Source organism: Podarcis gaigeae (assembly GCF_964106915.1).
Source record: "Podarcis gaigeae genome assembly, chromosome: 7".
Taxonomy (NCBI): domain Eukaryota; kingdom Metazoa; phylum Chordata; class Lepidosauria; order Squamata; family Lacertidae; genus Podarcis; species Podarcis gaigeae.
Genome location: NC_139683.1, coordinates 78,359,365 through 78,375,118, shown reverse-complemented (window position 1 = coordinate 78,375,118; position 15,754 = coordinate 78,359,365). Strand labels below are relative to the sequence as shown.

Below are 15,754 nucleotides of genomic sequence, written 5' to 3'. Positions count from 1 at the left end.
CCTTTTCTTCATGCAATTTTCATTTGGGTGTATATGGAACAGCAAGCTGAACTACAGAATGTAATTGTTAATTATGACAATGGTTATGATGGTGCAGTACCGAAAATTTGTTGGTTAGTAGACATTCAAAAAGAATGCAATGATGTAAAGTAATATTAGCCCACATGGGTGATATCAGGTATTTAATCTTAAAAAACATCATACACACTAACAGCAGCCTTGTGTACCTCCCCTCCCCTTTCAAAAGTTCTACGTTTTGGTTCGTATTTCAATTATTTTCACATTTATTGTAAGCTGTAAGAACTTTTATGTTTCAGGCAATATACAAATGTCATTAAGAAATAAAAAAATAATGTAAATAATAACTGGTGATCCATGACTATCATTAGAGTAGCAAAGTTGGGCCACCGATCCACAGAGATTTCTGCACTAGGGTAGTCTACAGGTACACTGAAAACTATGTGTTTGCAAAAACACACACACAGAGAGGAATGGTTTGACAAGTCTTTCGCCAACTGTGAATCACAGCTGAACATCAGTTGGGAAAAAGTAAAAAAGGGGGGAAGGAGAAAGGGATTGCACTGGTCAAAACCCTAGTAACCAACAGTATTGGGGAGAGGTGACTGGGGTTGTAGGGTGTCTGCTATGAAGCTAAAAGAGCCTGGGGGAGAGGGGTTGGATAGGAGGGAAAGACTGATTACCCTTTCTTTGTGGAGGGGACAGTTGTGGCCCGGCCCATCTCCCTGGACAGAGGATAAGGCAGACCCTGCCTCCTTCGTGGCTGGCCATGTAGAATGACAGGATACCCCACCTAAACTTTGAATGCAAATTAGCCAATTAGCCAATGAGGGCCCCTCTGAGAAGCAGGGTTTCAGCAGCAGACCAGAAGGAGCAAGACTTCATTCTGGTCTGCCTTTGGGATAGTTAAACTGGCTGTGCAGGGCACCCACAAGGCAGTCAGTGGGAGATCAGCTCTGCCTGCCCACCCTATACACCCTTTGCTCTTGAGCTCAGGGAAAACCTTGCTGCAGGGATAATCAATCACCAAGAAGGCATTTGCCTGCAAACAAACTGAGCTCGTTAATACCCTCTAGGACTCTTTCATCTGCAGAGGGAACCTAGCTCATAAAAGCTTAAAATTTAAAATTAAGAGTCTCATGCTCCAAAGACTGAGCTATTGTGCCATTATGAATGGCCTCTGTGCCTACTTTGCCTACATGTAAGCATTAATAAAATTTGAAGACTATCCTTTGCCATTTTGACGCAATTGTTCATTTGATAAAATTTCTAGCCCACCTTTCATAGTTACTGATCCCGGGGTGGGTTACAATAACCTAAACCTCAAAACAGCAACACTCATCAAATTCTTTTTTCAGAACAAATAGGAACAGATTTTAAGGATACCATAATTAAAACAGCAATTATTCAACAATCGCTAAAACTATATTTGACACCACAGAGAGGCCAGCTTCTTCCTATATGTGGCTGACTAAATCAACATTCAACAGATGTTTCAGAGAACAATTATGTTTTACGTTAGCACTGAAAATGAACGAATGCCAGCCATACCTCAGAGGTACAGTAGTTCATTCTACACCCATGTGTATGTACACCTGTCAACTTCAAACTTCTTGCAAAGTTAATTCTAATCCACAGAAGCTTATGTTACAAAAAAAATCTGTTAAGTCTTTAAGGCGCTAAAAGATTCTTCATTGTTTCTTTGACTCACATTAGCAAACTACATTCAACAGCCTATGGGACAAAATTTGAACCATTACGCAAACTGTCAAGCAGCTTTTATAGGAGAAACAATAATATTTTGGCACCTGGATTCATTGGAAAATATAGTAAATGTAGAAATTAGTCAACAGGTTGAAAGCTCTAAGTACATCTATCATGGAGCGGGGAGATCTCCATTCATGCATTAATACACATTAGATTGTGTGTGCCACCACACAATCTACTGAGAGTAACAAACTTTATTTCTTAACATGTTAAAATTTGGCAAAGGGATATGAAATCTGCTCTGTAGCAGCAACCATAAGTATGAAGTGGGTGGAAACATTGTTGTGTGCTTCTCTCCTTATAGCAACCAGGCATTTAGCTAGACTACAGCTGTGTTCACACTCAGGTTTACTCACTGCTTTTCCAGTGCTGGGCTTTTAATCTGTGTGTTGACACTGCATTATCCAAAATGTGCATGCGTTCCGTAATTTGTTATAAGATGCTATTGTTTGATGCGCTGTTTCACATGGCTGTGGAGTCCCTTAAGCCATTTTTAATGTGGAACCAGCCAAGGGGTGAACATCATTGCTTAGGGTAAAGACACCCACACCCTAAATGCCCCCTGGTTTGTACACATAGAGAAAGGAATGAGGGCACATGGGAAAAGAATCAGCTTCACTGCTCTCTAAAGGCAGCAATGTGAACCCACCCTTAAAGAAAAGAAGCTGAATTTACTTTTATGATTATCTTTGTAGGCCAGCTAAGTGGATAAAAGATGCATGCCATCTTTTTAAGACACACGAGGATGCTCACAAAATCAAGTTTTAATTAAATGCGCTAATAAAACAAAAGCTGCAGAACAGACTATAACACCTACACAATTCCCACAAGTTGTGGAAATTATGGTAAACGGTGGCATTGAAATTTCAAAAACCTCAAAAAGAACAAATTATGCCAGTAATTAATTTGTACAATGAGTTTCTTCTGCATCATTCTAGCACATCTCATTCGAAAGAACCCTTAACAAAAACGTATGTCCATCATAAACGATGCATCAACACCTAAATCACCCCTCCTCCCATCCCCGCTGCCTCCGGTTTATTTAATTTGCATTGGAATATTCCATTTATGTCTTTAAAAGAAACCTGACTTGAAATAACCAATGGCCAACTAAGGGCTCAATACAATTCAAGCTGTTTTACTATTTCCAGTTCCTTCCCCTATCACCCTGTCTCTTCCTTTTGACAGATCATTTTGTCCTTGTCTTGAAAGAGCTACTCCCATGTTCCTCAACATCTCAGCTGTGGATTTTTCCAGTTTCAAAAACCTGCAAGAAGCAGAGACATGCTGCCTGTCATTTTATTCCCTCTAAGATTTCAATTACAATGCATTACCTTATATTTCCTTTTATTTGCTTTAAAGCTATTCTTTGTCATCTTATCCCACCAAAGAAGAGGGGCAAGGAAGATGGAGGACAAACCTAACTTGGCTTTTATCTTTCACAGAAACAGGAGACACGTCTGACAATCCGAGGCTTCGTTTTCATGGGATTACTGGGATATTACCTATTTATCTGATTGGTATATTCATCAAGTATTTCAAAATTTAATCAAACATCTTCTTTCAATTTCACAAAAAATTGTGTTTAAAAGATATCTGACTGAAACTAGGGTAGCAATCTGCATTCAATCACCGTATTTTTCGCTCCATAAGACGCACCAGACCATAAGATGCACCTAGTTTTTGGAGGAGGAAAACAAGGAAAAAAAATATTCTGAATTCCAGAAGCCAGAACAGCAAGAGGGATCGCTGCACAGCGATCCCTCTTGCTGTTCTGGCTTCTGGGATAGCTGTGCAGCCTGCATTTGCTCCATAAGACACACACGCATTTCCCCTTACATTTTAAGAGGGAAAAAGTGAGTCATATAGAGCAAAATCAGTTAACAGAGCTAGGCTGCAATCCTAAACATGCTTTTCTGGGAGTAAGTTCCACTGAACTCAGTTGGGCTCCCTTCCAAGTAGACACAAGAAGTGAAGCTGGCTCAAAAAGCAGATTCCCAGCTCAGCTGGATACCATCGGTTACCCAACCCTGGCTCAGCTAAATATACAGGGGTGCAACTCCATCATCCTGGCTCAGCCAGCTGAGTCAAGACTGGTGAGCTTACACTGGTGTAAACTCTGATAAATGGGTGTTATGGGAGGAGCATGCTGTGGGAGGGGATTGAACCAGGCAGGGGTCACTTACACTGGATCCTAACTCTGTACAGCTTGTTCATATGTCCTGGCAAACTAAAGCCAATTAAAAGGGTGAGGCAAGTCAAAATCTATTTTAAAGGCTTGCTTTCCTCCCACCAGGCTTAAGTTGACTCAGTCAACAGTAGCCCCCCTGCTGAATGGAGTTTGGCTGAACTTAAACTGGCACAAATGATGCAGACTTTACCCATTCTCAGGGTTGCTCCCTGAGATTGCAATCCAAATGCCACTTCCCTGGGAGTAAGCCAATTGAATCCAATGGGATTTACTTCTGAGTAGACACTGTTAAAGACTGCAGTCTTACAAAACCTTTGGGTGGGAGTAACAGTGTTAGAAAAGGCACCCCCTGCTACTCTCCTCAATAAAATGGAACACGTCTTCTAAGACATGGCATGATCCAATGTGTGTAGCACTGAATGAGCTCCCCAAGGATTAATAATCTATAATTAATAATTAAATATTCCCTTAATCATGTGATGGCCCCAGCTAAAATATATACATCTTGGGCTCAATAATTTACTCCCGATGTACCAATTCAGAATGCGTTATTTATAGCCCGCTTTTCAAAGTAAAATCTTTGACAAGTATTAAAACATACTTTGCAAAGGAGACCAACAACATTCCGTGTCCAGAAAGAGAAAGCATCTAGCTAATTATCAGAAGAGCAGCACTGATTATTGTCTGAACCAAAAAAACAAACAAAAAAAACCATATGCCCTTGGTCAGCAACTGGTTTTGTCAGAGGACCGCTTTATAACAGACCGAGGATCAGAGGGACAACTGTCCAATTTACACACATGCGCTCAACACACCATACCTCCATAACCAGACTTCTGTCATATTGACGCAGGCGATACTAATCCACACGCCTCTGCTTCTGGAGAGAAAAAATGGAACCACCTGCATGCAGATTTGGCAGCACTGAACATCAGTGTCCATCAATCTATTAAAGCCAGGCCTAAAGTTCAAAGTGATTGAAAGGCAGAGTAACACATGGGAAACAAGGAGACTAGGCATATAAAGACCCTCTTCTGTGGCTGTTCTAAGGTGAGAGATATAGGACAACACAAGAGGCCACAATACTAAGAACTGGTGCCTGAGTTTGCTTTCCCTCCTCTTCCCTCTCCACCCCCTTTCCTTTTGTAGTATGTCTTTTAGACTAAGACTGTGGGCAAACACTGTTTTGTTTGAATGGGTCTTGGGACTGTTCTTGGGACTCTTTTTTGGCTGAAGTGCAGGGTAAAAATGCTTGCTTTAACTAATTAAATAAATGCTATTGTGTAGTGGATTTTAGCTCCAGACACTTCATTTTACACCCTAGCTCAAGCATAGTGATATATTGGTTGCTGCAAGAACCTGTATGAATGTGCACCTGAGAATGCTCATTTTAAAAAAAGAGGCCAACATGGAACAACTCATCCAGAGAACATGCTGACACTGAGCACTGATAATAATAAAAAAGTTGTTAGCCCAAACTTGCTCATGGCTAAGGATGAGCAAATATACTAATTTTGCCTTTTCTTAGGTTGATCATTATACATCTGTGATCAGGAGTGATACTCCTTGAGTGAAAAACAATGCTATACTTTCTCAGCTTAATAGTTTCTTGTGGTACTTTCACCAATGCAGCTTTTTATTTGATGTTCTGCCGTGTTTCCAGGAAGCAGCCTCAAGTATTTCCCTTTCTCCGATGACGCTCTGGACCTTTAGGGCACTGATTTAGCTTTAACATAGAAAAGACGTTTGAAAGTGGCATTTTTCTGCATCTCTGTCTCTGACTTTTCTTAGTTTGGTTCAGACTTTTGCTTATGGATTGATACTGCTAAAATGAGTCTTGATAGATAAATGTTCCAAAATTTGATACCCTGATAGTGTGGTTGAAGTTGTTTCTCAGCTTGCAGATTCAAAGATGCTGCTTTTTTTGAGAATTCATACAGTTGAGAACTAACTTTATGTGTGCTTAAACAACAACAACAAATTATGTACTACAGAATTAAGTATCCACAAGGAATTTCAAGTATTTCATAGCAAACAAAAATGAATACTTGAAAATGAAGACTAGCATTTTAAAAGCACAATCTTTGTCAGATCAAGTAATAAGGAGAGATGCATAAACAGGTCCAATGACTGATGTTTTCTGTCCCTAAGTGATGCTTTCCTTTTAGAAGAGTTTGGATTTGATATCCCGCCTTTCACTCCCCTTCAGGAGTCTCAAAGCGGCTAACATTCTCCTTTCCCTTCCTCCCCCACAACAAACACTCTGTGAGGTGAGTGGGGCTGAGAGACTTCACAGAAGTGTGACTGGCCCAAGGTCACCCAGCAGCTGCATGTGGAGGAGCGGAGACGCGAACCCGGTTCCCCAGATTACGAGACTACCGCTCTTAACCACAACACCATACTGGCTCTAACCGAATTTCGTTTGAAAATGTCTTCTTTTTGATTTCTTCAAAATTTGTTTCAGAAATGCCCACGTCCAGAATTTTCCAGCCAGGCACTGAGGCACTGCCTCTTCAACAAAAATCCTGTGTGGCTTATATCATCCACAACGTTTTGTTTTTTAAAGAAGGAATGCTGCTGCTGCTAACAATTATTCTTAGTTTCTTCCGGTTCTAAAAGTTTGTAGAAATTGGATAGCCTTTCAACACAAAGCTCATTGGAACATGTAGAAATAGAAATTCCTAATACTTAAGTGTGTTTAAACACCATAATAAGGCAACTGATAAAATGGGTAAATCAGCTCTACTGTGGGTAGATTACACCCATATTCTCTGGGACTTGAGAAAAACTGACAGTATTCTAGAGGCTCTTGTGTTCCTGAGCACAGAAGGAAATCTCAGTTTATGTATGAAATCAATACTATAAAACTGGCAGAATGCTGGAAGCCGTATTTATTTGAACGTATTTATGCCACCTGTTTTAGAGGATATCCCCCACAAGGTGGTGTACAACGAGATGAGATACACTTCCGTACATTTTCTGAAGCATTAAAAACCAATGTAGGGAAGCCTAGAGTCTCAGAAAACAATGACAAAACACTGTTTAGGAATGGCAGAGTGGCTTTTAAGACATGCTTAAAGGCCTGCACTGTAGGGGCCATGTACAGGGAGTTCACAATTCCAGAACCATGACCGAAAAGAGGCCCTCTCTCTCATGCTTGCCTCCTCTCTTACTGGTGGGAAGGAGAGGAGGGCCCGCCAATGCATATCTTAACAATTAGGCATGGTCATTGGGTGAAAATGGTCCTTCAGATACCTAGCTTTTCTGTGTTCAAAAAGACCACATCAAATTTGTTGGCTAAGGGACTTTTTAAAACAAAAAGTCTGGAGTCTACCACCACTGTTTTCCTGATGACTGCACCTCTCACTGGTTAAAGGAACTCTCAACAATGCTTGCACTCAACAAAACCATCAGCTAGGCCAACGGCAAACTAGAAGTATGCATACGTACAGCTCTAAGTAGGGCAGAAAAGGCAGGAAAATATACTTTAAATGCCTTCTGTCCAGCAAAGTCAATATATGAAACCCGGGAATAGAGCCACCACCTTCAAGGAGACAAAAAACTGGCTTCCCTTTGGGCACACTATTTTTTTGTGCATACCAGGTGACTGCTATGAGAGGCAATGACAGAAAGAAGAGAACCGCAAGCTGCTCTCTTTCAAGGAATCTATTTGAAACAAGATTGTGAGTGTAAAGATTTGCCGAGCTCAACCACAAAATTAAGCAATTTCATTCATAATAATGCAACATTATTATTTGCTGCTTAGTGAAGGCAATCTAAGCACAAAGGCACCATCAGAGAGGTACTGATAAAGAAAGAAAAAGAAAATGAAAACCAGTGGCAACTCCTAAATTTTAAAAAATGGCTGCAGTAGGGTGGTGTGGCTGGTTCCCTCAATCCTGGGGTAATCTTGGTCACTGAATTCAAACAAGAATTCAAACAACCTGGGGAACCAGGGAGTTACGAAAGAGGAGGGAAGTCAGCAAAGAGCCAGGAAAACCAAATGCCCTGGGAGCCTCAGGAACCATGAAGAACAAAAAGAGACAGACAACTCCAGAAACAAATGATTAAACAGCCTCCTCAGCAGCCTTTTCCTGCTTCCTTTGATAAAGGCTTTTGCAAAGGAAGGGCCAATAAGAACAGGCTGTGCATAACTGATGTCAGCAGAGCACAATCAAGGGCTAATTTTTGACACAGCATCATTCACAGCACAAGCTACATACAGGACACAGCTATCTTGACTAGAAGTGTGTACCACTATAGAACAGATCCTTCACTTCAATCTCTCTCTCTCTCTCTCTCTCTCTCTCTCTCTCTCTAACTTTTCCCGCTGCCTTTAGTGGACATAAGTGATCAGCGTTTATGGATATGCTTAAAGCATTTGCTCGGGCAGTTTAACAAAAACAAGTATATGTTGCGTTCGTTGGCTCATTGGCAGGATTGAAGTCAGTACTGCTGCTTAATTTGGTATTATCAGTGTCTACAGCGCAGAATTGAAAATGTGGATGGCAAATTTCCCATAAAGGGATTTGATTCGATAGCAGAGGAACATCTTGCATCTATACCACAGCCTATAACCTCCCCCACTTCCAAAAATTACAGTAATAACTTGAAAAATGAACGCAACATTGGCCAGGTTTAGGCAAACAGTTCCCTCCTTTATTGTATCCTTTTAAAAAAATGTTTCTGCATAAAGGACACCACCCAATGCAGATCTACAGATTATAAATCGACTTTAGGCCTGCAAACACAACACCATCCTTACTCCTCTCGTTAACTACTTACTCACTTTGCAATCTAATTATTGTTGTAGCATATTTGCTCGTCATGGCCATAAGCACAACTCCTTTCCAAGTCTTGTTCTTTCCTGATACTCTGTTGGCAGTCTTTACTACCAGCACCTGAGTGCTTCTTTACTGACCCTCTTGTTTATATCAAATTAAGCAGCTAGCTCCTTCATATTTGGTTGACTCTGACATATCTGGGTGCACAGAGGATGCAAAATTAAATTACCCCCAAAAGAAAGCAGGCAATCTCCAAAATTCAAAATATGACTATAAAAAGACATAAAGCAAAATCAAACCAGTCTTCTGGCAATGCAAATTGTCTTTTTTTGATTTGAGGAAATTCTAACTCCTTCTCTGTACAAGATCAACAATGCAAATAAAACATCCCATAAATATGAATAACGCTGCAGTAATGTCTACTCTTTGTTCTCGATGTGTCTGTCTGAAGGGTATTTTGGTTCTGAACATGCTGGGTGCGGGTTCCTTCATAAATTAATTGCCAGTACTGACTTGGTTGCTGTTCACAGGTTTCCAAATATAGAGCTATTTCACACAGCTGAAACAACCTCCCCACAACTAAAAATTGTACACCAACACATTTGATGTATGGTCATGCGCTCTTACCATTACAGATGAATCAATGGAGCTGATTGGTTGAAATGCAGCCACAGACACTGCTACTTTAACATGGAGTGACATATAGTGTTAATGAGTGAATGAGCATGTGCATACACATACGAAGTGAGAATGGAACGTATGTTCCATGTCTAATTAATTCCCCCTTCGCCATCCCACCTGTATTAAGCTACCCAGTTGTAAATGGCCTATTCATCATAGGAGAAAGTCTCCCTGTCCCTTTTTTAGTAATATACATCCTGAGCGAACAAAGGAAGCACAGCAGCCAGGGGTGATTTCTGAGCGCCGTCATATGATATTTTAGCTCAAAAATGAAGAAGTAAGTGTGCAAGAAAGAAACTATGAGAAAGGGTGGGGTGGGGAATAAAGACGTTATTTATTTATTTAGTAGCATGCACAAATTTCTGACCGCAGATTCAGTCACTGTGTTTCTAACAGAATACAAAAACGCAGAAATTTATGAATTAAAGCATCATACCTACCCAGACAGGAAGGGGAGGGAGGGTGGAAAGAGAATGTAGGTTGTTTTCACCTACCTGTGCTAGTGCGATATGTGCCTGTATGTGCTGGTTGAAGAGGGTCCCCTTGGCTCTGGCTGAGACTCCTCATAGGGGGCTTCTGATATACTCTGTCTTCATAAATAGGATCTATGTGGTGCTCTGGAGACTGTAGTGCCCTTAGCTCGGAGCCCAGGTGGCTATGCTGGCTAGTGTAAGAAGCCCGGGATCCAGCTGCAACATAAATTGATATGGGAACATTAGGGGGAACACCAAAACCACTTGTGAGGAAACAGCACTCGAAAAGGTACATTGAAAAACAGAAATGCAATAATTTATATATCCCGATTACCTTGCAAGCAAAAGAAAGCAGCTAACAAATTGGGGGGGGGGGAGACCTTAAACAAATCAAAACTACTGAAAAAATTACAAAGAAAGAATAAACATGACAAGGCAGCAGTGGCTCAAGTTAGTCACACTCTCTGTCTTCATCCAGCCATCTGTTGCTGCTGCACAATCTGATTTTCTCAAACGTGAGGGAGATTCTTCAGCAATGCCAGAAAACACACACACACACACACGTTTCCAAATATATTTGCTTTATCTCAGAGAAGCCTGTTGGCAGATGGGGGAGTAAACATTCAAACGAGTACCATAATTTGTGCCCACATCTTCAATATTAGACTGAAACCAAGTTACAAATATCAATTATTCTTCAGGATGAACACCAGAGTTGACCTAGTACATCCTCCGTTTAAACAGGGCAGGATTTTGTGGTTTGTCAGCTGTTTTGTCATGTGCTATATAGACGCCAGATTGCGAGATTTCATAAAACCGAAATCCCCCAGGGCACATATATTAAAGCTATCATTAGGAGATAATGCGCATACTCATGAAAAAAATTGGGTTGTATCCAGAATAGAAGAGATTGCAGTAGAATAAAGGCTCCTGCTAGAGAACAGAAGAGGGAGAAGGTGGTTTTCTCAAATTTCCCCTTACCCACACAGCCACCCATGCGGATACCTTATTTACATGTTTTAACTTAAAGCATGTTTAGTGCAATTTTTGTATCTTATGTATCTCTTCTGGTAACCAAACATAAGAGTTATTTTCTGTTGACTGAGAAGAAAACTAGGAGTCTCTGTAGTTATGTTGCTACTCCACATTTTAGTCAGCTGAATATACATTGTTTTCCACATGTTACATTATGTCAAAAAGGGAGATAAAGTCCTCTCCCAATAGAGCTACCACAATATCCATATTATAGCCAAGCATAAATAAAAGACCAAAGACAAGGATTAAAGCTGTGAGGTGCTTGTATTAACCGCCATAGCAGTTAAGGAGATCTCACCACTTAACCTCTACCACACACAACTACTTCATTGCTACAATTTCTTGATATCGTTTTGCAAGCAGATGATGGAATAACGTTCACAATATGTTGACACCCTGGGGAGCTAAAACATGAGGAAAAATCTGTACTAGCCCAAGCAAGCAAAAATGTATTTGTAAACATTATGTAGCAGATGGCTAAATTAAGCTTTAAGATGTAACAGGCCATATGGAAAAAACTGGTACACACCTTAAACGCCATCACCTCTTAGACTCAAACCAACCCAAGATCTGTGCTTGTTAAATGTTAATCACATGGTCCTGTGGTATCTTGTTAAAAATACTGCATTTCAAATGCAGACGAGATGTATCTTCTGAACACACACTCACAAATTCTGGGAATATATTCCTGATTTTGAAAAGGAACCACTGAAACACCGCTTGTACAGTGAATATTCCACTGGCTTAACGATTTCATCACAAGCAGTGCTGCAGGACAGTCCTGTTCTATCCCCTTTCCAGAGCTGCTATGCTATATCAGATGTGTATTATTTGATACTAGAAGTAAGGGGATGCTCTCACATTACAACTCGCAGATGGAACAGAAGAAGGCCAAGCGAAGGAACTCTGCAGTTGCATTCCTTAAAGGTAAAGGTAAGGTACCCCTGACCGTTAGGTCCAGTCGCGGACGACTCTGGGGTTGCAGCGCTCATCTCACTCTACAGGCCGAGGGAGCTGGCATTTGCCAGCAGACAGCTTCCGGGTCATGTGGCCAGCATGACTAAGCCACTTCTGGTGATCCTGAGCAACACACGGAAACACCGTTTACCTTCCCACTGGAACGGTACCTATTTATCTACTTGCACTTGATGTGCTTTCGAACTGCTAGGTGGGCAGGACCTGGGACTGAACAACGGGAGCTCACCCCGTCGCGGAGATTCAAACCAACGACCTTCTGATCGGCAAGCCCTAGGCTCTGTGGTTTAGACCACAGCGCCACCTGCATCCTCTGCACTCTGCAACTGCATTCCTTAGGAATGCACTAATACTTTCCCATTTTTTTTAAAAAAAACCCTCCCTTAATAAAACATAATCCCTGTATACACGAGATGGAGGCAACTACCAGTGTTGAAGCAGAAAATAAATGAGGTGCCTCCAGAGTCTCCTGCAATCTTAGCACTGGAATCTTATTCCTTACTGTCTGGTTTTTGCAGAGGCAGGGTACTACAGGCTTGCACACTGCATGAGGTTCAGCTTCCTTTGCAGCTCATTTCTCAGTATCCTGTAAACTAATGCATTATCCCCTTAATCCTGGTGGTGTTAAGCCCTTGCAAGGCTTCAGATAAAACCCACAAATAGGACTACAATGCAGTGGAGTAAGTTAACACACTGTGTAACTGGCGCTCTCTAAACAAAATGAAAGCAAACAAAGGGAGGGAAAGTATGGTGCTAACCAGAGAATTTGCCAAAGCCTGCCCAGCATTTCACTACCTTCGGAAGAGACGGGTGACTCATTCTCATAAAGCTCACAAGCTGCTTGGCAGCAAGAGTGCCAGGCAGCTTTTTAGAGTCCAAAGGACCATGTCCTTCATCCATGCCAGGATCAAGCATTCCAATCAGGCAAAGCTGGATTCAGGGCAGGAGAGATGTCAAGCAGCGTAAAGGGATTGGTTAATCCAGGGTTTCCCAGACTTGGGTCTCCAGCTGCTTTTGAGCCACAATTCCCATCACCCCTGACCACTGGTCCTGGCTAGCTAGCGATGGGAGCCGGAAGTCCAACAGCAGTTGGAGACCCAAGTTTGGGAAACCCTGGGTTAGCCCTTGTGAACACTTGAGTCATGAACACATCACTCCCCCTTTGAAAAAAGCAAAAAGAAAAGAGGAAGGTGTTGGGCAGAGATGCCAGATGCCCAGGAGAAACGGCCTACCCTGTTTGGTGTATCTTTAAATACAGCTTGATATGTGGGAACCAGCAAACAGCATCATCTACAGCTAAAATAACCAGTGGAAAAACAGGTGAACCTAATGCGGAGCCATGAATCACAGCTTGATGGGCTTCTGCTTACTAGCCAAGCTTGCATCTTGCCTGTGCAACCACTTCCCGGGCTTTGAAATCACACATTCCGATCAAAGGGGTTGACAATGGATCACCAAAGAAATATGATATGCAGTGAAAATGATTATTAGTGGACGCCACGAAAGGGAGGATGGAAGTCACAGAATTCAGAGAAATCTATACTTTTGGATTGTATTTTTCCTTTTTGTAAATGGAAAACTAAATTGCAAAAACAATACAAATTATTATAAAAAGACAATGGATCACGCAAGTGCCTTTTGTCCTGACCCAATAAGTGAGGACATCCATTTAGGATTCTCCCTCTCTTTCCTCGGTGGGCTCCTTTGCATGGCTCTGCTGGGGAGCGGGAACCCTCCCCACCCCCAGCAAAGCCATCCCCGGTACTTCCCCTACTTGCACAGGAGCCAGCGCCTGGCTGGCAAATTCTTTAACTGCTTGGCTGAGGGGAGTAGCAATTGCACACTCCTCAGATGAGCAGTAAAAAAATGCAGAGGGAGGAATAAGCCTATTGGCGTCTCACCGATGACAGTATATCAGGGCAGATTGGGGTGGCGGTTTCACTCAGCTGTATATCGCTGATGAAACCGCCTGCTCCTGAGTCCCCGAATTAAGTTCTTAACCCGAGGTGCCACTGTATTATCCCTCAGGGTGGCAGCTGCATCCACAAGGGGAGCCAGAGATCTGTACCAAGTGGCCATACAATAATTTTACCTTGACTGGGTTGCAAATGATTTATTTTGCCAATTTTCTTTTTCTTCTTTGGCGGAGGCCTCTTCCTTCTGTGGGGGCTCACATTTCCCTCATAGTTAATGTTCCAGACTAATGGGGGGGAAATGGGCAAGGCTACCCACACATAAGCTCATAAACACACACGTGCACACTCATTCATTCATTTACACACATTCATTCATTTTCTCACTCTCTCCCCCCTCCCCACCTGCAATTAAGCTTGAAAATTAAGCTTGCCACACAATTAAGAATTGCCTTTCCAGGAGCGCACTGACTCTGTTTTCTGTGACTAGGTGTATTTCTGCCTCTCATCGCATTTTTGGGTCTCAGTCTCATTTCTCCTCACCTCCACCTGCCTCTTGCTTCAACTTTTGGTGCTGAAATTCCATAAGCAGGTGAATGCTTCTGAGCACAATGAGGACAGTTGCCAAACAAGAAAAGCTGTAGTAGAAAACATCAATGCTTTGACTGGTCTGTTGAAAGTCGTCGTCGTCGTCATCGTCCCCCCCCCCCCGCCCTGCCCTGATTTGTTCCATAGCAAAACTTAAAAGGCATTAAAAGTTGTTAGTAAGAAAGAACAGAACGAAACGTTTGAAGCTGAGGGGTGGAAAAAACAACAGTCTTTGTTCTTTAAGCATCAAGGACCAGAATTGTGATTTCTGGAGAGAACCAATTTGGATGAAATCATAAAGAGCTACCTGTGTCACGCAATATCCAAAACAGACATTCTTCACTTTGCATATTCATGATAATTGTGTGCGTTTTTTGGCTGTTCTTGCAATAAAAGGGGGCAGTGTTTCTCAAACTGTTGGGATCCCCTTCTGAACATACGCTGTCTTCTGGGGCCCCATGCCAGTTACCTTTGCTGTGTGGAAATTCTAATGGTCAGGTATGTGCATTGACGTGAACACAACCCTGTGGACAGTGGTAAATACTCTGCTAACGGTTCTTTAAGCTGGAGTCCCCTTGGTCCCATTTTCTTGCCAGGTGATCCAAGGCATTGGAGCTGTGCACCTTTCCAGCTGTACTCCAGATTGCCTTGCACAGAAGATTCCTGCATTGCAGGGGGCTGGACTAGACGACCCTTGTGGTCCCTTCCAACTCTACAGTTCTCTGATTCTATGACCTCACATCCAGCAATTTTCATCTCAAAGGGCTACATCTGGGCAAAACTGGTGGGGGGATGGGACCATCTAGGTGACAAGCACACCCCAATCCCTACTAAAATGAAAGCAAAAGAAGAGAACAAAAATCAAAAACTATTGCTGCATAGCAGGAAAAACAACCCCAACCCCATTTTGCACCCATTTATCATGATGAAAAACTGAGTTTAGAAGAAGAAACAGCTATTTTAAAAAATTGCAAACAACCGGACACACAGACAGACACCAATTTCTTTTGATGTAAATGACCACATCTAAGTTTCTTTTCATTATTAGACTCTAACTCAAAGCTGAGTGCTAAAGCGATAGCATGATGTTACTAGGCAACGGTGCCAGGCAACGGCACACAGTCTGGGCGGCTAACCACAGCTCCTTGACAATTCCCAAATTCAAAACAAAATTGTCTGGAACGGAAGTGCCTTTCGTAGCTTTGATTCCCCCCCCCTTCTTCAAGAAAATAAAATAAACGAAGCAGAAAGAAGATATGACTTTGTTTATAAGAAAACAGCAAAAGTGTTTTCAGGGAGGGACAGCAGAAGGAATAAACATTTATTTTG

The 15,754-nt window shown here is 42.0% G+C and overlaps 1 protein-coding gene across 6 annotated transcripts in view; it reads right to left on the bottom strand.

Moving 5' to 3' along the window:
- The window catches only part of LOC310848310 (catenin delta-2), a 204,860-nt gene extending 194,732 nt beyond the window's left edge, over positions 1-10,128 (bottom strand). For all 6 annotated transcript variants that reach the window (XM_083747179.1, XM_083747182.1, XM_083747181.1 and 3 more), the window contains exon 1: positions 9,936-10,128. In XM_083747179.1, coding sequence (XP_083603305.1) covers positions 9,936-10,008 — 73 coding nt within the window. In that variant the 5' untranslated portion in view covers positions 10,009-10,128. The remainder of the gene's footprint in view (positions 1-9,935) is intronic.
- Between the last annotated feature and the right edge of the window lie 5,626 nt (positions 10,129-15,754).